This window comes from Xiphophorus maculatus, chromosome 10, assembly GCF_002775205.1.
Source record: "Xiphophorus maculatus strain JP 163 A chromosome 10, X_maculatus-5.0-male, whole genome shotgun sequence".
Lineage (NCBI taxonomy): Eukaryota > Metazoa > Chordata > Actinopteri > Cyprinodontiformes > Poeciliidae > Xiphophorus > Xiphophorus maculatus.
The window spans coordinates 9,469,291-9,497,006 of record NC_036452.1 but is presented as its reverse complement, the minus strand read 5'-3'; the positions used below and the strand labels follow the sequence as shown (position 1 = coordinate 9,497,006).

The window sequence follows — 27,716 nt, the reverse complement described above, 5'->3', positions numbered from 1 at the left end:
CTATAACGATAACACTGTGTTACATTTAACATTTTCAGTAAAGACCTTCACATCTTTCACAGTGTTCAGATCATAAACTACATGTAATGTCCTAAAATAAAAGTAAAATAAAATAAAAGTACATCTATTTTAACTCTTGAGAGCTATGATCCTGCGACCTTTAAATGCATCCCTTCTACAACACAGCTAATTCAAATAAATTGTTCATTACTTGGTCTCTGTGGAGTTTAGTTGAGCAGGCAGGAATACATGCAAAATAATACTCAGGGTACCCCCTAATAGGTTCTGCGTACAGTCCACTTAATTGCCCTCTTTTGGATTGACTTAAAGTTTCAACAACCACTCAGTAATTAATTTGAATTAATTTTAACCTTTGGTGTTTATTTCAATTGAGAATTATTGTCTTTTTTTGCTACCTCTCAAAGCGAAGTTGCCACTCACAACATGGTGGACGCGCTGACGTATCGCTACTAACCAGCAACGACGCTCCTCACTCCCGTGTTGGGAGGCTATTGGCTCCCCTGCTAACCGGCTCCGCCTCCCTCTGGTGCTTGTAACCGTTACATCGCCCTCTGTTGAACAGGAGTCCGTCATAAACCACAACCGTAGCTCTCTGTTTCTCTTTGTTTTTACTTAGCTAGATAAAAGCGATCGAGATCATCGTCCACTTGCAGCTCAGGAGTTTTTCTTTTCTTTCTTTTTTTTTTTTTTTCTTTACAAACTACCATCTATTTTAGCGACTTTTATTTCATTGTTGGACAAAACTAAGCGCTCTGAATGATCTGATTGTTCTTGTTTTAAAGATCAGACGGCTTAAATTAGAGAGCTTTAAATGTCTCTCATCTGGTTTTAGGCACGGAGCCACGTACTGCAGTGCAGCAGCCGTTAGCCGCTAGCTGCTGCTAGAGAGAAAGGGGGGGACTGCGCAAAAAAAAAAAAAAAAAAAAAACACGGTTAGGATTTGTTCCTGCGTGACGTCATGGGGATCCAAAGGGCTCTCTGACAGTATCTAGCACCGATGGAAGAAGTGTGTGTGTGTGTGTGTGTGTGTGTGTGTGTGTGTGTGTGTGTGTGTGTGTGTGTGTGGAGGGGGGATACATGATCATCATCGTTCAGCCGAGGTGTCGAAGAGCGACTGTTTGCCACACACTGTCCGGTGAAGAAGCGATCTAGGCTCGGAGATTTTGGCTTTGGTCCACCATGAGAGCGCTTCCCATCTGTTAAAGCGACTGCTACCTTTATTTTTTATTTTATTTTTTTGTTAGAGAGAGAGAGAGAGAGAAAGAAAAAACACTCATACACTGAGAGAGAGAGACAGAGAGAGAGAGAGGACGGATAAGCAGCCAGACAACAACTATACTAATCCCCGGGACGGTCACATTCACGGCGGAGGCTCGGAGCCGACAGAAATGTACAGGGGCCGCACGAACCGGATTAAATGATAGCGACTAAAGAGCCGCAGCGCACAAAGCGACCCTGAAGTGTTATGCCCGTTTGGTCTTTATTTGACTGGAAATGGGAGCTTTAACAAGCAGACAGAACATAGGCGTGGAAGAAGTGGACATTCCGTCCAGTTCGGTGTATCGTTATCCGCCGAAATCTGGTAAGTCAACAACAGGTCGGCCCGGGGTGGGTTCCTGCTCCCAAGATCACTGCAGACGCTTTATTCTGAGCTCCATCAATAAACCTGGTTAACGAACGGGCCTGCAGAGCACCTCCTAAACCATCTTCTCTCACAATTGATGCTGCAGTTTTAGTTCAAATTATTCGCAGGACTTAATTATTCTAGTTTATTTCTAGAAGAATAAGATTAAGATATGGGCTAGACAAAAAAAAACTATCCTTTAACACTGTTTTTCTAGCAGCGGCGTCACCATGGGGTGGGCAAAGGGGGGCAATGGCCACTCATAAATTGGATTCCATTCTTGTCAGATAACGACATACGCATAAATGTTATATGTAAATTTGTGAGAATCTTTGATAAGTTGCAACATTAATTATTTCACTTATTCATTCTGGTTTTGTCCCTTAAATTATACCATCCATCCATTGATTCCATTTTCTAACACCCTTGTCCCTAGTGGGATCGGGATTAAATTATGCCATAATTGCTTATTTTGAATAAAAAATAAAAAATAGGACGTTTACTGTCTTTTGAAATTTCGGACATCAAATTTCGCAAAGGCTGACAAGAAGAAAAAACACAAAATACACAAACATAATATTTAGCCACTTGAAGCCTGAACCTACTGACAGGTTCTTTAACTTCTAAGGAGGATCAACAATTTTTAAGGAGAAGAAAATTTCTACCAAAGTGACATACCTTACTAAAGATTGTGAAATTTATATAATACTTTCTGATGGCACTTTTCAGGTCACCGGTGAATGATAAGCTGTACTAAATATGGAATAACAGACTTAAAATGTATGATTTTGCTGGTATTTTTTAATAGCAATTTTGTTCCATCTTTTGATTTATGATTGCTGGTGTAAAGCACTTTGATCAAGCGTTGTTTTTAAATGTGCTATGTACATAAACATGACATTGACATTACACAAATTCTCCCAAATCAATCTTGTGACTGTGAAAATGGCAGAGGGAGCATCATGCTTGCAGTTCACAATTCTGGACTTCTTTGCACGGGTCCATCAGAACAAATATGAGTCGTATTGAATGATGCAAATATCATTGAATTGATGACATTGAAGTTTGTGTTTCTAATGTGAAAAATAAAGTTTAATGAATACTTTTGGAAGGAATTATGTGATTTAAAAAAAAAAAAAAACAGCATAGCAGTTTAAATGCCATGTGGCTTTTTTTCTTTGCCTCATCATGCTTAGCTTCTCCGTCCTGATTTAGGTTTAATCCTATTTTAGCCTCAAAAACGAGATTGTGTCTGAACACGTCAGGAAATTACTCTTTGGACCTAAAGCTACATCAGGTATAAAGTAACATGACATTTTTCCCCAAATAGAGGTCTGAAACCTCAAGAGATACATGTTGAGTGCTATTTGTTCGTAAACCTGATTGCATAATTTTGTTCTAAAAAAAAACAAAAAGCGAAAAGCAGTGAAAGATAGAGGGAGAAATGTTGATTTTGTGGATGCCACTGTTGCCACGGCAGCTGTGTGAATTGGTAGCCTGAAGCAGAAGGTGATGGTGGCTGCAGCCGGTGAAACCGATCTGTCAGCCCCAGTTCCTGTCTGTGGGATCTGGTGACAAGGCCACTTTTCCCACCTGCTGCAAATAATAAGAATGTGATGAAGAGCAGAGACAGGCTGCTTCGTCAATGAGCCTTTTTCCCCCTCCAGTGTGGAAATGGCTGTCATTGTGTGGCAAAAATATCCTTGAAAGAAGCAATAACTTCGTTCCCAGGTGGAAACCTGCCTTGCTGGCTGCTTGTCATGAGTTGAGACGATGAACCACCATTACAGTCTTATGGTATTAGCCTGACCTGTCATTAGAAAGCAACATGTCCATTAAAGTTACTTGTTGTCCACCTTGAGTTTCTAAACATCTGAAAGGCTGCTTACTGACTTTGTTCTAACTTTTCTACATCAAAGACGGATTTGATCTCCCCAGCAATTAATTTTCTGTTTTTTTTTTTACCAGTTTCATAATTTAATTAATGGGCTAAAATATGAATCTGTATTTTAGGCCGTTTAGACTCATTGGATCTGCTTTATCAACTGAACCATGTCTTTCATATCATGTTTTTTTTAAATTTTTTTTCTTGCACATCAAATAAATTTTTTATTAGAAGGGGACCAACTATATAAAACAAAAGCACACCTCCCTTTAGATGTGAAGGTTTTACTGTTTTAACAAACTCTCTCATTTTGCCTTCATTTTGTGGTTGGTAAATTATAGCCATATAGGATTTCTGATCATTATTATTTAAAAAAATATTTGTTAAAAAATAAAAACAGTCTGTACTGGGATTTCCAGATGGTGCCGTTACTTTCCTGTGTTAGTAGTAGGTGTGACTAAACAGGCTCTATTTATGTCAGAAAAAAATATTCTGACACAAATATCACCTGTTTTGTAGGTAAATATAAAATTATTTACCTGCTTTGAAAACCAAATGAAAGGTGTGTTTCTTGTGATTGTCATACTTTCAAAATTTTTGTCTTTTTTGTCTTTGGGATATGAAAATCTTTTCACAAAATACTTTCAATATGGTGCCAAATAGAGCAGGATTCAGAAATAATCCCTCCAACAGTGTTATTTGTACAGTCAATACAAAGTTGTACAGAAATTTGTTAATATATACCGGAACACTGAAGTTTTAGCTTTAGTGACTAAAAGATTCTTGCTAAAAGTAAAAGCATCTTACTTTTAGTAACTTTAAGTAATATGTGCCGTTGTAGTTATTTCAAACACTTCAGTTGTTTTTGTACACTTTAAATTCTAAATTACTGTAGGTGCTGGTGAAGACTTATGGAGAGCCATTTCAGCCAAAATTAAATAAATAAATACATAAATCTAGAATTGAATATAATAATTTAAATATAAATAGTAGTAAAGAAGCCGGTCACTTATTTATTAATTTTCCTATTTATTTAATTTTAGCAGAAATGGCTCCCCAATACTGACCAATTGACATAATTTTATTTTTTTGTTATTTTTAAATTTTTTTTAACCATGGCTATAGTTTCTCCTTGGATTTAAGTTCATAGTTATTTCTTAAGGTATATGGGTTTGAATTTTATGGTTTCTTAAAGAACTGCAACTCCCCATCCTATTTAAACAAGGTTAAAGTACCACAAAAACTAACATTAACCAAACAATGGGGACATTTTCACCCTCTCTAACTAAGGCACTTATGTTCTTATCATGTTTTTTTTTTAATCTTGTATTGTTTCAGATTGGTCTAAAAGTGATTCTCTCATTCTCTTTTTGCAGGGAGTTACTTCGCCAACCACTTCATCATGGGAGGGGAGAAGTTTGACTCCACCCATCCGGAGGGGTACCTATTCGGGGAAAACACAGATCTCAACTTCCTGGGGAGCAGACCAGTATCAGTAAGTTTCTTCACACTGCCGATTAATTATATAGTCTACTTTGAGTGAGATCTTCAAGTGAAAAATAGTCTAACTTTATCTTGATTTGTGGTTGTCAGACTTTTTGTTAGTGCCACCTCACCATGTTTAATATTAATGACCATTTTTGCTCCATTTAAGCACATCTGTTTCTAATAATATCAAGCGCTGCTGTTTCTTAAGATATTAGCACTATTTTACCACTATTTTAGCCCTGTTAGCTAATGTATTCATATATAGTTGAATACATTAGCATGTACAGTATATACATCTATTTTTTCCCTCTGAAGTTAAATCCGACCAAACCTCTTTTGTTTTTAGTTCAATTAGAATGACCAAATTTATTCCTACTGGCTAAATTCCACATTAATGAGAGAATATGTCAGAATTATGTATTAATATCTGCAAAATCATTGTACTGACTAGCATATTGATTTTTTTCCTGCTGTGATGTCAAAGGGAGTTGCTGACTTTTTGGCTTCTTCAAAGTCAATTAACAGCCTGTCAAACCGTCACTGATTGAAATTTATTTCATCTCAATAAACTAATTAAGACAGGAAAATCGTAATCTGCTGACTCCACATGCAATGAGACCGACAAGCGACACATTCACTGGAGAGTTTGTTCAAACTCAATCAAGAGCCTGAAGGTCAAACTGAAGAGAGCTGCACAGTCAAAGCGCTGTTGCCTGCAGAGGAGAGGCAGAATTTGCCACAGACGAGCAGAAGCTGATATAAAAATGCTTCCCTCCATCTCTGCCAGCACCAATCTCAGTGCTTCTGCTGTTTCTGACTGCGGGGGCTAAAATTAGGCGAACAGTCTTCGCTTGATTTCCTGAGTGTGTAATCCTTCTGTGGGCACAGGATTCCGTATTGTTTTTGTTAAATTGAATTTTATTTTTTGCATATGCGTTTTTTTTTGGGTTTATTTTACTGCTTTACCAGCATTGTATAATGGTGTTTGGTTTCACAGACTTTAGCCGCAGTTTTGCTTTCTGCCTGCTGCACCACACTGGCGCCACAAGTATGACAATGGCTCAAGCTATATTTATGGGTTCCTCAGAAAGTCATTCTCACACGACGCACAAAGAAAATGACGCCACAACAAATGAAATTGCAGAGTGGTTGATAAAAAGTAAACTCTTAGACGTTTCAAGAAGGAATGGCAATAAGTTTAGGGAAGCAGTTGTTAAGGTATATTCTACAGTGAGGAATTTGCTTCATAACATTCAGAACAATTTTACAAACTGCTGCCATTGACCTCCTCTGTATAACAACATATTCTGCACACCAGGAAGCCTGCAGCAGAAGATCTGAAAATATCAATAAATCAAGTTTTTATTTTTATTTTTACATCCCTGTCAGTACGAACGGGTTTACTTCCTCCATGTTATGACTAAAAAACATTAGAACAATTGCAAAAAGTGCCAATAATTTCTCAATAGACTCATTGTTCTCGCAGAATGGATTTTACCATCCACTGCTGATATTTTTGGCTTTATATTCCAGGTCAGCAAGGTCAGCCTGTTTGGAAAATGGTCAGTGTCAAATGACCTGAGAGTAAATGTTCAAGTGAGCGTTACATGAAGACTTGTCCAAAAGCTGCATGTTACGAGAGATTTAAAATGTATCCCGTTTAGTGACTGTCTTCACAATGAGAACATGTACAGAAAACTCATGATGCATTACATAATCTGTAACTGCAGGGTAAAAGGAGATGTGAAAAACCCAAATCAAAATGGTTCCTGACAAAAAATAAAAATGATTTAAGACGTGTTTGTGTTGCCGTATAAAACTAACAAGACAAGTCTGTAAATTTGATCTTACTGTGAACACAGTACAAGTACTTAACATTTCACAAGACCAGACGACTATTTTAGTTTAGATCTCACAAGAAAAAAACAAATAAATTTTTATAACATTTTGCCCAAGTTCTAACAATGTAATCTTAGTTTCACAAATCAGTTTAAAACAAGTTTAATTAGAAAAAGAAAAGGTTTAACTATTCACAAATCATGTTTGTATTGTTCTAATTAAAAGGTATTTGTAATTCTTGTGTTTTCACAAGTAAGTTTGTCTAAACATTCTGGTCTACAGGCAAAATTGAGTTCTTTGAAATAAGCCTTTAGATTAGCACTAATATGAAGCCAATAGCTGCAGATCTCTAACAGAGAACTTGTGCCATAAGATCCTGTTATTCTCAAAAAAAAGTAACCAGCTCCACTGCGGTAATTTATTGTTAGGATAAGTTTTTTTATTTGCTCGTAATGTTGGGAGCTTTATTTTTTTTATCATCAAAACTACTGCAGACATTCATGTTCTCTCCACCAATAGGTTTGGACGTTTACTTCAAATGCCACAATGTTAGTTATTGCAATAATGTAGTAAAATTGAGTTAAAAACAAAAACAGAGCTGTAGGTTGTTGTACCGTGAGTTTTGTGACGTACATGGTCGCCTGTGAGGTTTCAGTGAATGGCCCGTTTCAGCACCAGCTCCTGTGTGTGTGTGTTTGTTTGTGTGGTTTGCAGGCGTGACTCCCGCTGAGCCCAGATGTGTAATAGTGCTGAATATGGTGTTATTCTCAGCCACACAAACACCGTTAAACACACGGGAGCTCAGATGAGGGGTAGTACTGTCGAGGTATCCCGACCACATCCTGCACGTTTCTTCTCCCGAGATCCTCAAACGACCTCAGCTTTCCCCTTGCGCTTATTCAGCAGCTTCAAACACCCAGGGAAAGAGTTGCTGGGAAATAAACCAGAGACCAGAATCCAAAATAAACGATATGTGTGAAGTTTTACGGCAAGCCATTTGAGTTAATACTTTATATCCTTGAAGTTTTGCCTACTGTTTCTTAACTTCTTAGCACTACTGCAGTTTGAAATTTGCTCACACTTATTCAGTACTTTGTTGCAATAGTAAAAGAAAGCTGTTACTAGTAACTTAACGTCACATCCCTGGGCAAGTATTGAATTTTGAAATCTAAACTGTATAAGAACTTTGACTAGTGCAGCTAAAAAGTGTCAAAATTTAATTAGCACATATTGTGGGACTTTATAGTTATGCAACAGACCAAAATGAGCTTTTAGTGAACTAGCAAGCTGTTCTAGCCATTAGGGATGGGCAATTATCATATTATTTATCATTTATTGTGGTGAATTTCTTATAAGAATTTTGATTCATAGTTGTCAGGATAAACACCAATTAATGATGTTTTAAGAAAAGCAAAACTGTCTGTATTGTCAGGATTGTTATTTTTACTATTTTCTCCACTGTTTTTTCAATGAGAGAATCAATAAATATCAATAAATATAAAAATATAACTTAATGCATTTCAGTGATGCAAATCACGCTGCTTCATGTGACTTGTGTCCTAAAAAAGAATATATAACAACTGGATTTTTCAAGAGCAATATTTGTGATTGCTATATTATGCTGTCACAGCCATGCAGTAGGCTAAAAATGAAATGAAACAGTTCTTTTTGTCAATTTTATTATCACAATAATAGAACAAAATATTGATAAATTTTATTGTGATAAAAAATATCACATATCGCCCACCCCTATTAGTAACTTGGTATTCTCCAGGTTTACCAATAACTAGTAAGAGTATAAAAGCGTTGACTAGTTGACATTTTGTGACACTTGTTGGAAAAATTGTAATTACTAAGCAAGTTTTGCCATTGTGGTTTAAGGTAAATATTCTGGCTGATATCAAGACTATGAAGACTATGTACGCAATTGACTTGCCATAGTATTTATACTAATTTTACATTTTGTTAGTAGCTAAAGTCAATCACAAAGTCAATAAGTGGAGCCAGTTGAAAACGGTGTTTTTACATTCTTATCAAAGACCAATTTAGTGCTGTAAGAAACTCTGTTCGACCCTGGAATGTTTTTCTATACTCTGGTCCTGTTTAGTGCAGAAATAAAAGAGAGAGAAAAAAGAAAAGCTGACTTGAAGTGTCAGCTTTGTCCCTGAAAAGACTCAATTTGAGCATTTTTTTTAGCCCAGACTCAGCACTTGTCAGCACCAACTGCATCTGTGCTGATCACCCAAAGCCCTTTGGCGTTAAGGTTAAGTCGGACAGAGGTCATTGTGCAACCCTGAATTTGCTGCGGTCAAGAAGAAGAATGCTGGTTTGGCTTAGGAGAAAACAAAGTTCTCACCCTCTTGTCTCATAACATGTATTTTACATCTAAAATGTGTTTTCTGTTTTGTGTTCAGTTCCCGTATGCAGCTCCTCCACCTCAGGAACCAGTAAAGACACTACGAAGCCTTATAAACATTCGAAAGGACACGCTGCGGCTCGTGAGGTACGCGCAGGTCATTAACTTGTTCAGGGTTTGGTCAACGTTGCTATTTTTAGCAGGGTTGACCAACGTAAAACTGATAGTTTTAGAGGTTGTGTTGAATCATTCATGCTTTTTTGTAATGCTGACATGCACATACTCATGTCAGAGGTAAGCACAAGCTGTTTGTCTTGTTTTAGAGCAGAACTTATAATGAAGAAAATACTCATTAATATAAATATGTTAAAGACAAAATGTTGTTCTTCATCTCAATGGATTTTTTATTAGTTTCTTTTTCGTAACTATATATTGCAAATTAAATCCCAGTATTCACACCCTTTGATTTTTTTTTTTTTTACAAACGCCCACAAACTAACATTTATTTCATAGGGGTTTAATTTGATTAATTTGATACAAATCAAACTAAACCCCTATAATGACCCCCTGTTGCTGCAGGAGTTGAGGCACTTCTTACTTACACTGTCACAATGCAAATTCTGCTGGACAATAAATAGTCCCAGAAATTATTGAGATGAACGATAATTGGTACCATCTTCAAATAATATATTGACAAAGGCATAATAATGCAATTATACCCTCTCAAATATCAATGAACTATAATTTCGAAAGAACACTTAACACTGGAACTGGAAGACATTTTAAATATAGAAAAATAAACAAACAAAACAAGAAATAAAATTGATTATGAAGTGCAAATTAGCCACTTTGTACTGTGTGTCAAATGTGTGCAGCATTTTTTTTAAATAGCAACTCCTCAGAAATATTAAAAAGCAGCATCTCTTTCAAGATCAAACAAACTAAACAAACAAAATTATCACACATTAATTTAAAATGTGATTAATTGATTAATTGCTTATTGTGACAAGCTTAGTCTTGACATTTGTAACTTTTATTTTTACATTTTTCCCACCTTCGTCCAGGTGTAGTGAGGACCTGAAGTTGCCAGGCGACGAGGCGGCGGGAAAGAACAGGGCGTGCTATAACGTAGAGTTCACCTTTGACGCCGACACACAGGTTGCCATCACCATTTACTACCAGGCCATTGAGGAGTTTCACAACGGAGTGCCAGTGTAAGTAACAGTGTGTGTGTTTCAGGGAAGCTGATGATAATGCTCTGTAACAGACCTGCTTCCGCTTTTCTTTTTTCAAAACTATTAAATATTTTTAGCTTTGTGTGTTCAACTGAAAAAACCCAAAAGACAAACAGGTCTATGATTTGGACTGTATTGATACGTTCAGCTCACAAAACAAGACACTTAAAAGTGAGTTTTCAGTGGAGAATTATCCAGTCCAAGCTTGGTTTGTTCTTATGTTGATGTTTTTATGATTGTCTAATTCTAAATGCTTCAAAAACATTTAAATTGTTCATTTTAAATTAATTTGTCATAAACAGTTTCCTGTAGAATTATCCAAATTAGGCTAAATCTGTCCATTTATTTTTTTTACTCTGTGCTAGAAAGGACCAAAAGTAGTAGATTCATTAATAAACTGTGAAACATACATTTAGTTTAATACTGTCAGAACGCTGCCATCTTTAGATTTTCATATTCATGCATGTTCTGCCAACCAGGTCCAGCTTTGCTTAAGAATGTTATCCCTCTTGTTCTGAGTGTAGGCGTTTGCATATTTTGCATAAAGAGCCGTCTTGTGCAAAATAAAAACGTTTGGACGATTTTTGTCCAAACGTAGGCGGGTGTTTCCTAATCTCGTCTTGACATATAGAAGTAAAATCCCTTAAATGCATCTTTCCCTCCTTTGATGGGAATGTATTTAAGCAGAGTTTCTAGGACATTCATGCAACCCGATGGCTTCTTTAGCAGCTTCAGTGTACAGAAGCAGGGAGCTTTTTTTCCTGCTGACCCGTTGGTCCTGCTCTTTCTGCCCCTCTGCAGTTACCTGCCACAGGACAGCTCGCTGCAGTCGGAAACGGTGCATTTTAAGAGGGGAGTTTGCCAACAGTTCTGTCTGCCCTCGCACACCGTCAACCTCAGCGAATGGGCGGACGAGGAGGTAAGCCGCCTCATACTGAAAACAGGCTCGTGTGAATCTGCAGGAGGGGGAAGGCAGCCTGTGCAGAATAACAAATGCTCCCTCTCCTCAGCTGCTGTTTGATATGGACAAGGAGATCTTCCCTATGGTCGTCCAGGCTGTCGTAGACGAGGGAGAAGGTAAAACATCTTACCTTGATGCTTGATAGATGGCGTGAAAGCACTGCAGCAGAATTTGAAGCTAAGGTGATCCACTGTGTTTTATCTTTCCAGAACATTTGGGCCACTCTCACATCCTACTGGCTACATTTGAAAAGGTAAAGCCAGGCTGTTTTATGAGTTAGAACCAGTGAGGCTGCAGGAACATAATGCTCTTACAGCTAAAAATAGGCTTTTGATTTTCAGTTTTTTAATGTCTGAGTGCTTGAAATCCTTGAAGAGAATTTCAGTCAGTTGTTTTCAAGGTTTGGAAAGTGCTTAATATACAAAACTGCACAGTTTTGTAATAAAGTGCAGTCAAATGTTTGATTTGTAAAAAGCTATTTGCAGCTGAAACCAGATATTTTAACACACCTAATAAAAAGACAGACGTATTTTTTTCTTACTGTCTGAAGTGAAGTTAGAGTAAGCTTTTATTGTTTTAGGTCTGTTAGAATTACTAAAATAATTTCTATTTGCAGAGACTTTTTTGTGTGACTTCTTTTGTATATTGTGTTTAAACATTTAATTAGAGCAGGAAGATCATTTACCTTAACACAATCTGTCTGGATTGTTTCGTTGTAATGAATATTTATTATTCCTAATGGCTCAGTGACTTATATTTTATATGTTATTTCAGGACTTTTTGTTAAATTAGTGTTTTGCTGTTGGGCCAGTCAGTTGTAAATTGTGTGTGTTAGAGAGACATTTCTAAACATATAATTTTATTGTATTTTAGATTACCTTGTCTCTGCTGTAGAGTGTTGAATACTGTCACAAGATGTTATTAATAACAGTAATAAATAATATTTTTAACTCCAGTTTGTCATCTTACCTTGAAAATGTTTGAAAAGTGGTTCAATTTTGCTGAAGGAAAAATATAGGAACCCTGCACTGTAACATCAACAAACTCTTAAATTAACACAATTCTTTGCCATTTTTTCAGCATATGGATGGGAGTTACTGTGTAAAACCTCTGAAGCAGAAGCAAGTGGTGAATATACTTGTTTTTTCTCCTCCCTTCCTTTCCCTTATTGTGTTGCTGTTTTTTAATACAAAATATAAGTTCCTGTTTATGCTTGACCCCTGAGACCATCTGACTTTATTGTGTTTCTTTTCCCAGGTGGATGGCGTTAGCTACCTGCTGCAGGAGATCTATGGGATCGAGAACAAATACAACAGTCAGGAATCAAAGGTAGAAATAAAAAACAAAAAGAATTAAGCCGTCTTTCATCTGAAATGACATGGCAGAAAAATACAGCAAATTGACGCAGCTGTCTCCTTTGTTAGGACGGCTCTTTTAAAAGTCTCTTTCTTTTTTGCCTGCAGGTGGCTGACGACGAGATCAGCGACAACAGTGCCGAGTGCGTAGTGTGCTTGTCTGACGTGCGAGACACCCTCATCCTCCCGTGCAGGCACTTGTGTCTCTGCAACGCCTGCGCAGACACGTTGCGCTACCAAGCAAACTGCTGCCCTATCTGCAGGCTGCGTGAGTTCACCTCCCTAATGCTTTTTCAGAAAGTGGCTTCAACTGGCAAACTTCAAAATTCACCCTTACAATCAGCTTTTTATTTTTTTTATTGCAAGAATTCAAATTGGATTTGAATTCTATCAATAGATTGATTGATTGATTGATAGATCTTTAGATATATATTGATAGGCAGACAGATATTTAAAGATATATAAGCGTTGTGTTCATTTCTGACAAAATCTTTGAGTGTGGGAGACTATTTGAACAACTCTACAGAAGCGCAGTTTTGCTTACATAAATTTTTGACGTTATTGTTGTATTGTTTTTATTTTCCTGTTAGCCTTTAGAGCTCTGCTGCAAATTCGAGCAATGAGGAAGAAGCTCAGTCCTCTGTCACCCACCAGCTTTAACCCCGTCATCACCTCCCAGACGTCGGATTCAGAGGAACATTCGGTGAGACGTCGCTGAAACAGGAAGAAGGAAATAATATCTTTGTCCTCCACTTCTAGCAAACTTTCCTGGTGTTCTTGCAGCAGGCGTCCGAGCATATCCCGCCTGGTTATGAGGCCGTTTCTCTCCTGGAGGCGCTGAACGGCCCCCTGAGCACGTCCTCGGTGGTTCCCCCTCCTCTCCATTCGGGTCCTAGCCACGTCACCGGGGTGTTGCCACCGTATAGCAGCGAGCCCCACCCAGCGCCGACCCGTTCCCTTTCGCCTCTCGACCAGTCCAACTCCAGTCAGGGATTAAAACTAAAAAAGAGCGGTTCAAAGTGAGTCCATTAAAAACCTAAATCTTTATCGTTCAGATCTTTAAGACATCTTCAGTCAAATTCATCAGAAGATGCAGTTAAATTTAGCCTGAAAACAAACCTTGTTGCAGAGTTGTTGAACTTCAAACCATCAAGAATATCATTCAAATGAAAAATTGTGAAAATTTATGCAGGGGAAAAACTAATACACATTAATTTAACATATGTTTCCAAAGACTGTATAACAATATTCCTATGCAGACTGACAGACTGAGTGTTTTTCATGTCTGGATAAATATGAAAAAGGAATAAATAACGATGGAGAAATCTGTCAACTTCAGCCCATATCACATATGCATCCTTTCTCCCTTCTTTTTATCCCCTTTTTTCATCTTTCTTTTCTTTCTTTCATTGTTCTTCTCTTGCTTACCCCCTTCATCATTTGTCTCTTATATCCATTCCTTTAGTCGATTTTTCTTTCTTTTCTAAAACAAATATGAATCTCAAAGTCCAGGAGAAAAAATGTTGCACAAAAAGGGCAAAGCTTGTACTACCAGTTTAGGTAATCACATATACAGTATCTCGTAATAAAAAGAAAATATTCAGAATCTGATGCAACCTTGTTTATCATAGATCACTTTCCCAGAATTCCTCTGTGCTTCCGGAAGAGGAGGACGAGAAATCTTGCAGTGAATCGGATGCATGTCGTCCCAAACTGGCAGTGGACCAGCAGGAGGTGCGTTTCTGTGTCTGCATGTTTTATAAAGAATGTGAGAGGAACATGAGTTTGCACTTTTACTTTTGTGTGTTTTTAAATATTGGATCATGCAGCACTGTAAGCTCACCGCTGTGTCTTCCAGTGCGGAGTGACTCCAGACAGCGAGAACCTGACTCTCTCCTCATCGGGAGCCATCGATCAGTCGCCCTGCACCGGCACCCCTCTCTCCTCCACCATCACCTCCCCTGAAGGTACGCAAATACACAGACAACTCCAGCCTTATCTAAAGCTGAACCAACAAACAGAAACACTCATATTATTACCTTTAGTTGATAACAACAAAACAGCTGTTGTTCATCAGAGTAATTCACATTTTAGAAATCGTTGCTGCTTTGCACCAAATATTATGTAAAAATCATTTATCAATTAATTTATTGGTTGTTCTGACAATTATTTGATTAATCTGGTAAAAAACAATAATATAGGCACATTCTGCAGAATTTTCAGTTAAGCTTATTTTATACATTCTTACAAATGCATGAAGGTAATTCCTTCAGTGTATGCATCATCATTTGTAGAATAGGACACATCTGCATCTAAAAAACACTTCTAACATCAACATGTAAAAAGCTCAGCCCTTTCTGCTTGACTAAACATCAATTTAATTGAATCAATTATCAATTAAGACAATAATGTAATAAAACATTGCATTGCAAAAGGTGCTTAATAGGAGATTTAACAGGAGAATTTCAACCATGTTAAGCTAAAACTATGCCACTTGAGGAGTTCTGGGTAGAACATATATGCAGACAAAATTATTTTCCTTCCTCTTAAATGCAAAATGTATGTTTTTTGTCTGGTTTTGGCTTAATTACTGCTTTGACTGTGTTGTTTCTTTCAGCAAATGGCTCCTATCAAACAGTGCATTAAGCTCAGTCCATTATCTAAATTACTTCAAGTTTTCTCTCTGGCAGATTTCATTGTGTTATTACCTTGCAGCATTCACTCCTCCTGGATTTGGCGGCAGTAGAAAATCGCTTGTGTTTTTGACTTTACAGCAATCCCTCATACAGAGCATGCAAGTAGGAACAGAGATGAAAAACTCCTCTTAAACAGGAAGAAACCTCAAGTAGAACCTGGATCATCAGAATCGACTGGGGGTTTGAGAAGACAGAGCAGAAAGACAAAAAGAAACAAAAGAACGGATGGAAAAGTACTTTTAATGAAAAGTGAAAAGCTTTAGCAAAAAAGGAAAAAGGTTTAGTTTTTACCAGCAGTATCTCATCCGATACTGAGAAGGCACCGAACAGAACGCCAGACCTGGTGTAGCTTCCTTGGAAAGAAAAAACATACAATTATCAGTTGAAATTACATAAAATAATGCAAATTGGAAAGTAGTTGAAAAAATGGTAAAGAACAGTTATTAGGGATTTCTCAGGATAATCTTAGAATGAGGCATGAGAGAGGCAGAGCCAGGGACAACAGAACTGATAAAAAAAATTAAGATTTGATGTCCTGGAATGATCCTACCCTTAACTTATTTAAAATACTGCGGTGGGACCTTAAGAAATGCCCACAAACCCCAATGATCTGAAGTAACATTGCAAAGAGGAGTGAGTCAAAATTCCTTCACACCAACGAGAGAGGCTGTTAAAGTCAGACGGGAAATGAGAGGGAGTTTGCTAAAGGTGGTTTTACAAGCTGCTGAATCATGTGGTGTAGCAATGTTCCCCCACGACTGCATTTAAATTTCAGCTGGTTTTGTGGCAGACGTTAAAAATATCACAGCAGGACAACAATACAGTAATGACAGGTGACATTGGCGGAAGAAGGTCATGAACAACAAAGATTGAATATTTCAATCTTTTGACCTGTGCTGTACAAACAGATCGAGGGTGGCTGAACTCAGCCTGATGGTGCTTTCACACCAGCCCTGTCTAGTCCGCTTTAATCCAACTGTAGTTTGTTTGCCTAGTAAGTCTGGGTTCGTTTGGGGAGTTGTGAATGTGCAATCGAACTCTAGTCCGCCTACAAACCTACATCTCGGTTCGGTTGAAGTTAACTCTTGTGTGGTTCTTTAGCGACTGCATATGTGAATGCAAGCAGACTGGAGACTGATCCAAAAGCAGGAAGCAATACATTGCACAGTGCATTCTGGGTAAATTTAGTCAAAACAAATGTAAGGGTCTAACTCTAGTGGGAAAAATTGCTTGTGGTCTTTTACCAAAGATAAAAGAAATTCTTCCACCGCAAAAATTTGACGCCACTGCATTTTTGTTTACATTTTGTGGAGAACGAAGGTGCACTCAGTATCTTCTTTGGAGGTTTTTGGGTTGTTTTCTTCAGTGGTTCTTGGTGCAGCGCCACCACAGGCGAGGAGGTAAACAAGTTTTTCAATTAGTTTGAATCGTCTGTCACAGCGCAGTGTGAAAATGAACTGCATCAACTGAAAATGTAACAAACAATGCAGTTTTGGTTCCTACTTGGATAGAACCTACGGGACTATGAGGTGTGAAAACATTATTAGAGCGAGGGTGAGTGTCTTCATGATCCGGGGGAGCTCAAAGTGGAGCCGCTGCTTCTCTGCATCAAAAGGAGTCTGTTAAGGTGGTCCAGGCATCTGATCTGGATGCCCCCTGGATGCCTCCCTCTGGAGGTTTTCCAGTCTCTCTAGGTCCAGGACAAAGGCATTTTTTGTGTGTTTGCTGTTCAGAGGAAGAAGAGATCCTTATTTTTGTTGAGGTTAAATGAAATATACATTGGATATAAAGTAGAAAATCATCCAAATCTTGAGCTGGTCCATCACTTGTATCTCCTTCTATCCATCAGACCCGGTGAGCAGCAGCCTGGCCCAGTCAGTAATGTCCATGGCCTCGTCCCACTCGCAGCACTCTCACATCAGTGCTGACACCATGTCCTCCATGTCAGGGTCCTACCTGGTCGGGGCCGAAGCAGAGCCTGTGGGGGCCGACGAGGTGGGCGAGGTGGACGGCGAGGAGGACCGAGACGCTCCCATGGAGAGCCGAGCTGCACCGCAGCAGGACGGGGTGAGTACAAAAAGAGGACAGAAATGGCTGCATGATGATCCTGCTTATTTGAAAGAATCTTGAGATTTTACTTTTTCCTTTATTCAGGAGTTTTCTAGGGAGTCAAAGGGACACAATTACTCTATGGCTGTAGAGGAGCAGGATTCAGAGGTCATTATAGCACAAATACAGGCAGAGTCACTTGAGCTCATTTTCAATTTCATGTTTTACAGAATTTTTCTTTCTCGGTTCCTTTCAGGGAAATGATGTAACAGAAGAGGATTCCTCCTCTCCATCCAATGGGAAAGGTAACTATGAGACTAATCCCTCACCTTTTGCCCAAAAGTGGGTCACCTCCCTCTGCATTTGTTACTCTTCAGTCATGAAGACAGCGTATGTTCTTTCTGATTAAATATTTGTGTATCTCTAAAAATAATGAGAAAAAGAACGATACCCATGCAATGGCATAGTTTGTCCTGTAGATGGTGCTATCTATGTTTTAATGCATTCGGTTTTGTTTGAATAAGTCTAAATCATCTGAGCTGGGGTGAATATTTAGGTATTATAATCACAATAAGCTCTTTCTTTGATCGTGGTTTTCATGTTAAAAACAACAATCAATTTAATCCCTGATTATATTTAAATCAAATTGATTCTAACAAGGCTAATAAGGGACAAAAGGGCTGCTTTAGGTCTGCTTTAAGTCTGCTGTCTTGCTTTTTTTCTTTGTTCTGCACCTTCATGATTATGGAGGGACAAAAGTGCCATCACTTTTGTTTAAAAATTAAAATAAACACCCAGGTAAACTAGGGTGTTTTCACACCTGTTTGATTGGGGACCAAAATTGAGACATTTGTTACATTTTCAGCTGGTGCGGTTTGCTTTCACAATGCACTGCGTCAAATGATCCAAACCCTTTGAACAATTTGTTCCTCCCCTCACCTGTGGAGGCGCTTCACCAAGAACCATTGTAGGAAACAACATGAAAACCTCTGAAGAAGACACTAAGGGTAACTTCCTTCTTCACAAAATGTAAACAAAAATGCAATGAGATTAGATTTTAGCGGTTATAGGATTTCTTTTTTTGTCTTTGGCAAAAGACCAAGAGCAATTTTTCCACTAGCGCTAGACACAGAGGTTTTTTTGGTTGTATTTACCCAGAATGCACTGTACTAGAGTCTGTTTCCTGCTTTTCTGGTCCACTTGCTGTTCACATATACATTCGAACCACGTAAGACACAGGTGTCAAACTCCAGTCCTCGAGGGCCAGTGTCCTGTAGTTTTAGATGTGCCACAGGTACAAAACACTGGAATGAAATGGCTTAATTACCTCCTCCTTGTGTAGATCAGTTCTCCAGAGCCTTGATAATGACCTAATTATTCTAGTCAGGTGTGGTGCAGCAGAGGCACATCTAAACGTTGCAGGACACCAGTCCTTGAGGACTGGAATTTGACACCCGTGACGTAAGACTTCACTTTAACCGCACTGAGATCTGGGTTTTTAGGCAGATCGTAGTTGGATTGCACATTCACACTTCCCCAAACGAACCGGACTTCCAGGCAAATTAACTAGAGTTCAATTAAAGTGGACCGAACCTGGCTGGTGTGAATGCTTCCTATGTTTTTTTTTTTACAGATTGTTTTCTTTTAATTATTGCATTTACAAAAAGTATGTATATTAATTTCATTATTGATTAAATAAATGAATAATGATTCATTTATTTGATGGTGGGCAGCAGATGTTCTATCGTATCCATCCGACTTTCACACCAAAGTCAGAGTGCGGGTCCAACACTGCTACAGTCAAGTTGATTGGTCTGAAGTGAGCTTGCTGTACATCTAATGTTGAACCAGTAATAATTTGAATTATTTTGTGGTGAATTGTTGCAGAAAGTATGTAATGAATTAAATAAATTCTGAAATAACATGAATTTCACATTTATCATTTGTTTTGCAAATTACTGACACGTTTATATACAGTAATTATGAAGAACTTACAATTATTTCAAAATTTCTTCAAAATTATATGTATAAAATGTAAAGATTCACTCATCCATTGGATTCTTCTTCTTCTTCTGGCTCTCTGTGCTACATAGAATTTTTTATGTTTAACAAAGGTGCAATTTGTTTGCATAAGTTGTGCCAGTTTGTTTCAGTGTTTAATCAGAAAACTTCTCCATGATCTCTGCTCCTTGTTTGTGTGTGTTTGTGAGTGCTGACAGTGAGCGACTGAAGGTTAATCAAACGGTTGGTGTGAGTCAAGGGTTCTTGGAGTTTAATGCAAACATAACGAGGTTAGCTGTCAAACCGACAGCATAAAACATGTTTATGTAAATTAGTTTCTCTGTGAATGGTGTCTTTGTGGGTGTCTGTTAGGACCTAAAGACCTTCCACGTTGAGTGCACCTGTGCAGCCTCTAACAGAATGTGTGGGTTCGAAATCGCATGTGTGTGTGTGTGCATCTATGTGAGCTAAATCCTGAATGGTTTTGGAAAATGGACAGAAACATTTCTGTTTCTGTAACCTTAGTCAACTTATGGAGGACTTATGGAAATCCAGTAAGCATTCATTTATAGAGACAATAAACTGAGGATGTGTGTTTAAAGGCAGTGAATGCATTCTCAGTTTCGTATCCATAGGTGTATTCATGGTCACCATTCAGGACGAGAACAAATTGAGTTTTTTTTACACTTTCTAAAGCACAAATATCCACTGACTTTTAGTCAAAAGCAGACTTAGGTTCTGCAGCTGTTAAAAAAACAAAAAAGACTAATCTGTCATTTTTCTAGACCAGAAGCCTTTGCATGTTGTAAGTCTGAAGTCCTACAACAGTCCTTATGACTTCTCTGAGAAAATCTGACTAGTTTGTTTCATTAAAATATTAAGTGTTTAGTAGCAAGAGGTAAGAAAAAACTAATAAAGTCTTCTGGTTCTCTCACATCCCTAATGAACCACAGGTATGACTCAGCATGTTGTGGAAAATACATTTTAAATAGCTGCTTACATCTATTTATTATTATTGAAAATTGCTGATCCTCACTTAGTAACACCATCCACTCTGAAGAGTTTAGTGCTTAAAAAAACATAGGTTTCCAGTTTTCCCAATAATCAAGTTGTGAATTGATTGACTCTGATCTACAGACTATCTCTCACACATTTCTTGTTTTGTTCAAATAATTTTAAACCCCTTCAAAGTAAAACCTCTGAAAAAAAGGAATCACTTTTCTTGGAAGAGCTGTCGGTTTTATCTTTACGGGGGGGGGGAAAAATGACATTATTTTATTTAACCAATGTAATATTTCAAGCCCAGGCTTGTATGTTGAAACTATTTGACCAGAGAGAAATAAAGTAGAAGGAAATTGTGCTTAAAACTTTCAATGTAATTTGAATGTTTAGTCAGAAAACAGTCAGCTGCTGCAGCATGATGTCTGCTCTGTCAGTAATGTGTTTTCATATTGCATCATATTCATACATTTTCTTGTTCTAATTAAATCTGACACCCATTGGATTCATTATGAGATCCATTTTAGAGTGTAAATGCTTTGTTTTCCCTGTCGTAGAGGAAAGCTACTGATATATGACGTAGTGTGTGAAGCAGAAGGCCAAACTTAAAACACATTTGGTCTAAATTGAGTCCACAATCTGTGATCATTTAGCAGAAAACCTTCTAAAGATGGCTTTTAGAGATGTAGTTTATCTCCAGTCTCCGTATTCACCAGATATTCTTCTGATTGTTGTTTAATCATTCTCCACTCCAGCATGGCCTCCTTCCTCCTCCTCCTCCCTGCTCGACTCACCCCTCTTCCTTCCCGCCTCCACCCCCTTCGCGCTGTGCCTGGCTGCTCTTGTTTGACCTTTGCCCTCGCTTGCAGGTGGGCGGAGCAGGTGTCCAGAGTTGGCCAATAACAATCAGGGCGTCGCCCACTGTGACACGCCCTCTTTGGGGTTGGATAATGAGCAGGCTCCCGACAGCCGATTCGCCGGTGAGTGGCAACCTGTCGAACATGGACCAATGAGAGCTTGAGGATAGAGGAAAGGAAAAGTGAGAAGTGCATGACTCGGCAGCCGCAGTCAAAAGTGTGAACTTTAAATAAAAAAGGAAGTTACTAAGAGGGATTTTATAGCAAAGCATGAAGATTTGGTGCCTTCCTTCTTCTCTTCATCCCTATCAGTTGGTGTTGTGGTACTCCAGTGCTTCATTTTGTGCCAGCTGTGCACTGTTTCCTTCCTCTTCCTTTGAGCCCTGTGTGTTTGTGAGCGAGAGCATCTATCGGGTGTCCGATGAGTGATTTCTGCATGCAATCATAAAAAAAGAAAACATAAAAAAACATATGTATTTGTGTGCGTGTATGTGTGTGAGTGAAACTGGTATTTCTCAATGATTCAAGTTCATGTTCGGTGTCTGCCAGCTCCAAGCCGCTTTGCAAAAACATCTGCACATCCCGTTGTCATCCATCATTCTGACCCCTCCATTCTTTCCCCCAGCCCTCCCTGTTGGTTCACTGTGAGAAGAGCTGAGGGTTCTTGGTTGGAGTCTGACTTAATTTACAAGTGCTTTATGCCTTACAGCCAATGATCAGAAATTACAATAACAAATAAAAAATGCACACAAATGTTGGTTTTCTGAAAATGATGTTTAGTACATGGATCAAACACTCTCTTGTGTCTCCTTTTGCATGAATTACTGCATCAGTGCAGCGTGCCATGAAGGCATTCAGTTTGATTTTCAAGTGAAATGTAAAAAAGACACTACTTTCAAAACGTTTGGTCAGTTCAGACTCTTCTGACGTTGCATAAGTGGCCTAATACGTACTAAGTAATGTGACAGTTGTTGTCCAGTTCCTAGATACTTGGGTGTTATGAGTATCGAAGCTCCGACTCAGCCTTTTAATTCTCCAGTAAACTTTTAAAAAAGTTCTTTTTTTTTCTCCTCCCTTCCCCTCCAGGGGGTCTTTTGTGGGCTCTAGTGTCCCTTATATGAAAGTAGGCTGACAGGAAAGGGGGAAGAAGAGGGAGGGAAGTCATGCGGTAAATGTCGCCGGGTCCGGGAATCGAACCCGCGACAGCCGCGTCGAGGACTCAAGACCTCCAAACATGGGTCGCGCTATCCGCTATGCCACCACAGCACGCCCATTTTAAAAAGGTTTTGATCTACTTTCAACTAAAAGCTCTACTTTTTGCTGTTGCTTGCACAGCTTTTTACAGAGCAGTTTTTCCTTCCACTGAACCTTCCTTCATTATAGTGGGTTGCAGTACTCTATGTAGAGCCTGCTTGATTAAAAATAAGTCTCATGACCTTTCAACTAATGAGTCTTCTCTGTGATTGTCTAGGCCAATATAATGTAAAATGATAGCATTTCTGTAGGCTCTGTTTCAGCTGCTATATGGATTAAATGTTTTTTTCCTTAAACATAAATTTTGATTTGCGCTGTACGAGTTCAAACTTCCCCAAAACCTTCAGCTTTGCATCTTTCTTGACTTTTAACCCTTCCGCTCTCAAGCTCCCAGATTCCCCTCATCCCCACGATGATGTTTTATGCTGAACGTTGTTACATGTTTCCTACTCGTGTGTCGTAAAAGTTCTGTTATTTCTCTGTTTCTCTCCTTCTTGATCCTGCCATCATTGTTCTCATCCTCTTCTGTTTTTTCCTGAACATTGTTTCCTTTCCTGCCTTTCCCCACCCATCTCTCTGTCTTTCCTTCGCCATCTTTATTTCCACTTTGCCTCTCTTTCGGATGGACAGATGAGGAGTCGTGCCCAGTGCACATTGAGGACTAGGTATGGAGTCATGGTTAGATGAAGGATTAAACATCAGGGGGACAAATTTTATTTTTCCTATTTGTACATAGAAACAAAATTGTAATAGGACTAATAATCACAACCCTGGAACTTCTTCACATTTTAACCTGATTTTCTCTCTTCAAAATAGTTTGCTGGTCTCCATCATCCAATTCAACTGCAAAAGATGGTTTTATAAAGTAATGAAAGCATTTTTTAGGTGTTTTTTTATCTATTTAAAATCAAAACATACTTACTTTTCTATCCTTACTGGGTAAAGAAATTAAAGGATATGCCGCACGTTGTTTCCAACTGATTAAAGTGATTTTAACGAACAATTGCACAGTGTGGGTCTGAATGTCAATAAAACATGTATCTTTAATGTGTCCCCATAATGTGTAGCATGTGTTTAATAGGGTGAAAAATTTAAAATTCACAGTTTTCTGCTGCATCCTGATGCAAACACCACTCTTTATGTAGATAAAGTTGAAGTAATGCGACCATTTAAGTAGCGCTCACATTGATTTTGTAGCATTTTGGGCACATGACTGAAGCTGAAACAATTAATCAAATTAGTCGTGATAAATCAAGTATTGAAATTATCGGCAGCTAATTTAGTAATTGATTAATCGTTTGCTGGAGTATACAAGCTAAAAAAAAAAAGCTAAAACTTCTATAAAGCAGGTTTTGCTGTCCAGTTATTGATCAAAAATTCCAACAATAATCAACAGATCAGTCCAACACTGCATAGATTTTAAGTCAAGCACTTCTAACATGCTGATGTTAAAAGTATTTTTAGCTGCAGATGCATCCCTTGGTACAAATGATCAAGCAAACATTAAATGAATGCTATGTTGATGCATGTTAGGTAATGAAATGATTATTTTATTATTTTTAAAATAACATATAACAGATGTTTATTTGCATTTTTTATATTATATCTAATTCTGTAAAAAATAAAAGGTTCAAGTGGCATAATGGGTTCAAGTCCCATTATGAAGGGAATTTTAAATATAAAATCTGCAGAATATTTCAGGCGTTTTATCCGATTAATTGATTAATCATTAGAGTAATTGATTACTAAAATAATCATTAAATGCATCCATACACATGGTTGTATATTTGCGTCTTCTTGCGTCGTAATGCGAGGCTCATATGTAATGGTGCTGGAGGGAACGACAGGGTTAGTGTTCAAGTTAAAAAGAACTATACCGGTTTAAATTATGCAGTAGTCTCAGACCCTTTCTCCTGTGAGAAATCAGTCAACTTTAGAATTAAAATAGGTTTTTCTTTAACAATCTTCAATCTGTTCTGTCTGCATTGATTATTTAGTGTAGAAATTTAAAGAAAATTCAACACAGTATGACTAGGTAATGGAGTAATCGCTCTGTTTCTCTCTTTTTCAGACTTCATGTATCTCAGGGGCTTCCGGCCTGCTCTGGATCCGCTCTCACACCACGTCTCCACCAGCAACATTAACCTGGCGGAGCAGGGGGCGGAGAACAGGGACGGCCAGAGTCCCAAACATCCCCGCCGCGGACCGCTCATCGTGTAACCAGTATAAACCGCCCCGCCCAATCAGCCCCACCCACCCCGCCCATAGGACTGTGGGAACCCGACCATCCGTCTCAAGATTTCTGTCGCCGCTGGAAACCGGCTGGAGTAAAACGAGGAAGGAAGAGGAATCACATTTTACATTGTTGGTGCACTTTTATCACGGGTTTTCCTTGTTTTATCGTCAGTGACTATTTCTGGGAATGATTATCCTTCTGCTATTTTATTATTTATTACCTGTAGGGTTATATGAGAGCTCTGTATTGTGTTGGTGTCTTTAGAGAAATACATGCTGCTCCTCTTTCTCTACCTTCTTCCTTCCTACTGATCTACCAGCCAAACAGTCAGGGGCTACTGTGATCGGCAATCTTATTACTACTAACTTCTTCCTCTGTGTTAGAAACTGTGCTATGAGTGAGTGGTGGGACACTTAGACACTAAACATCCGCTCTCACTGGATTACCTTACCGAAGTCAAACAACGCTGACCCCTCGCTTCGGACCAGGGAGCTTCATTCTCAACCTTCGCATGCAGCTTTTCACGTTTTTCCTTCCATTCCCGCCACGCTTTAGAAACTCCTGAATGTAAATTTAGAAGAAGAAGAACATTTTTGATGGCTGAGCCAAGAAACGATGGCCAAAATAACCTGGAAAAATAGACATATAAGGTAGAATGTAGAACAGCGACAGTGGATTTCATTGAAAGGGGAATATTCAGACCGTAAATCTTCACTTAAACTGGAAATAAATCCAAACTTTGATACACAACCATCCATCTCCATCCTCTCCTTCATTTTAGCATGTCAGTATTAATGTGGTGCAACAGCAAGTACGACCAAGCAATAAAAAAACTTGCACCTCCATCTTTTCACCTCCTGCACTAATTCTTAGAGCGGACTGTGTTTGCACTGGCCTATTACACTTCAAACCTTTCAGTATGTTCTAATTGTCTTCTCCTACTTTGATGTTGCCATTATGAAGGGAATCATGGTGAGGAAAACCTCCTGCAGGGCATTTGAAAATGATGTAGCAAGGATTTTCCTCCACCCTCGTCCTCCCCCGAAACCTCTCCGATCTTCCCGATCCGCCCGCCTCCTCTCATTTGTGAGCCTTTAGTTGTTTTTGGTTTTGTAAAACTTTTGATGTATATCTCACCTGTTGTCAAATCGTATGTGTTTTAATTTGTTGCAGAACACTGTGCTGTTTCTTAGAATGTGGATGAAAATATATGAAAATTTCATAAAGAGGTTTACATAATCGTGCAACCATAACGGATAACACAAGAGGAACAATATCTACAATTAATGCACTATTAGCTGACTCCTAGACGACACTTTTCGGTGCATGAGGTGATGACAGAAGTAAGCATGTTAGTCTAGGTCAGCCTGCACCCTCCTGTAGACTTGATAATGGACCACTGCACAAATCTGAAGTGGTACCATGTCTTTCTGTAGTGCTACATTTCGATTGTTGGCGCCCTGTTTCTATTGGCCTGCTCAGGTCAAGACTTCTGCACTACTATAACCCAGCTGCAAACAGTCATGTGATCACAGTCTGAATGTGCAGACAGAGCTGCTTTCTGGCACCAGTCTCAGTATGATATCACAGGAAATTCACAAAACCCCACTTTTCTAGAGTGAAAATGAGAAGTTGACTTAAACAGACAATAAAGATTTTGCAACTAAACGACCCGAGTGATTTTCTGTTTCCTTTTTTCCTTTCTGAAACGTCTTTTATACTGACCCTGCACATGGAAATTCATGTCAGTAAATTAAAATTGAGAAGTTAATTTATTAAATGAAAACTACATATATAGATTTATTATACATATAGATTTTTTATTGTTGGTTTCTGTTAATTTGAAGTAGATGACAAAATTTGTTTCTTGAAAATCAGAATAAATCAAGTTTATTTGTAAAGGACATTTCAGCAACAAGGCAACTCAAAGTGTTTTACATGATAAAAACACAAAAATCAACAACTGAAACCTTTATGTTTAATACATAAATGTAATATTATGGAGTGACTGCCAATTTAACTAGCTCTATGAGTAGTGGTGTACACTACATAAAATGATCAATGTTGTTTGTTTATAGACATTGTATTGAATATATTATTGGAAAATTGAGTGGAAGAAAAAGCTTGTGTAAAAAATGTGCACAAGCAAGGTAATACCGGAGCTCTACTGGATTTGCTGTGCAAACAGTCCACTGGTTTTTCCTTTTGCATATCTTCCCACTAATGTCCTTCAAAACATTTTTTAGCATTGAGCTCTCATTCTGTAGACTTTGACATTGTCATAACATAAACTTTCTGTATCATAAATCTTATTAGTGACTTGTCTGCACCTGCTGTCTGTTGTGACGGTGTGGGTGGCGCCGCAGAGACGGTGAGGGTCCTTGAAAAGCTAAAGTCAAGGCAGAGAAATTAAGCTGAACCTTAACGCTTCCTGTCATTTCGAATTTTCCTCTGACGTATTTAAAAACAATCAGGATAAATCAGAAAGTTACCCTGGGAGGGTAACTTCCAGGGTAACTTCAGGGGTGGCTGCAAATAAGAACATTATTCGCCATAATTAGACCTTCTTTTTTTTTAATTGAAACTCACTGTCTCATTTACAAGAGAGACGTGTAACATACATCAACAACAAACAGCATTAAACAGTAATAAGACAATCTACTTAACACTTAAAATCAATACCATATTATCATCTGAAGGGTTTTAACTAATAACAAATACAAGTGCCTTCAACGTACTGAGTACTTATACTGGATAGTATGCACACACACTTACCAGCAAGCTAATATTTCTGTTTTAAAAATCACTTTTTACTCGTATTATATAAAATCCACATTTTCTAAAAGATTAAACTTTGGTT

The 27,716-nt window shown here is 38.3% G+C and overlaps 1 protein-coding gene across 6 annotated transcripts; it reads left to right on the top strand.

The window, feature by feature from the left end:
- The first annotated feature begins 946 nt into the window (after window positions 1-946).
- Window positions 947-26,527, top strand: rnf157 (ring finger protein 157). Of its 6 annotated transcripts, XM_023341140.1 has the most exons (20): window positions 948-1,603; window positions 4,907-5,025; window positions 9,272-9,360; window positions 10,278-10,427; window positions 11,250-11,367; window positions 11,459-11,525; window positions 11,619-11,662; window positions 12,490-12,537; window positions 12,667-12,738; window positions 12,873-13,032; window positions 13,355-13,467; window positions 13,548-13,783; window positions 14,396-14,498; window positions 14,623-14,731; window positions 17,310-17,527; window positions 17,615-17,677; window positions 17,766-17,814; window positions 21,379-21,489; window positions 23,251-23,285; window positions 24,692-24,779. In XM_023341140.1, exons 1-19 carry the CDS (start codon window positions 1,516-1,518, stop codon window positions 23,283-23,285), a joined length of 1,992 nt encoding a protein of 663 aa, XP_023196908.1. In that variant the 5' UTR covers window positions 948-1,515; the 3' UTR covers window positions 24,692-24,779. The 6 variants fall into 6 exon arrangements, with proteins under 6 accessions (XP_023196905.1, XP_023196906.1, XP_023196907.1 ...); XM_023341137.1 differs by lacking the exon at window positions 23,251-23,285 and having other exon boundaries at window positions 947-1,603; window positions 13,551-13,783; window positions 24,692-26,527; XM_023341138.1 differs by lacking the exon at window positions 23,251-23,285 and having other exon boundaries at window positions 947-1,603; window positions 17,409-17,527; window positions 24,692-26,527.
- The last annotated feature ends 1,189 nt before the right edge of the window (window positions 26,528-27,716 follow it).

Excerpts from the sequence above, each read along its gene's own strand:
- rnf157 (XM_005794767.2), top strand. The coding sequence starts at position 1,516 with ATGGGAGCTTTAACAAGCAGACAGAACATAGGCGTGGAAGAAGTGGAC. Across the intron at positions 13,468-13,547 it reads CGGATTCAGAGGAACATTCG|CAGGCGTCCGAGCATATCCC; the intron begins GTGAGACGTCGC and ends GTGTTCTTGCAG. Across the intron at positions 17,815-21,378 it reads CTCTCCATCCAATGGGAAAG|GTGGGCGGAGCAGGTGTCCA; the intron begins GTAACTATGAGA and ends CCTCGCTTGCAG.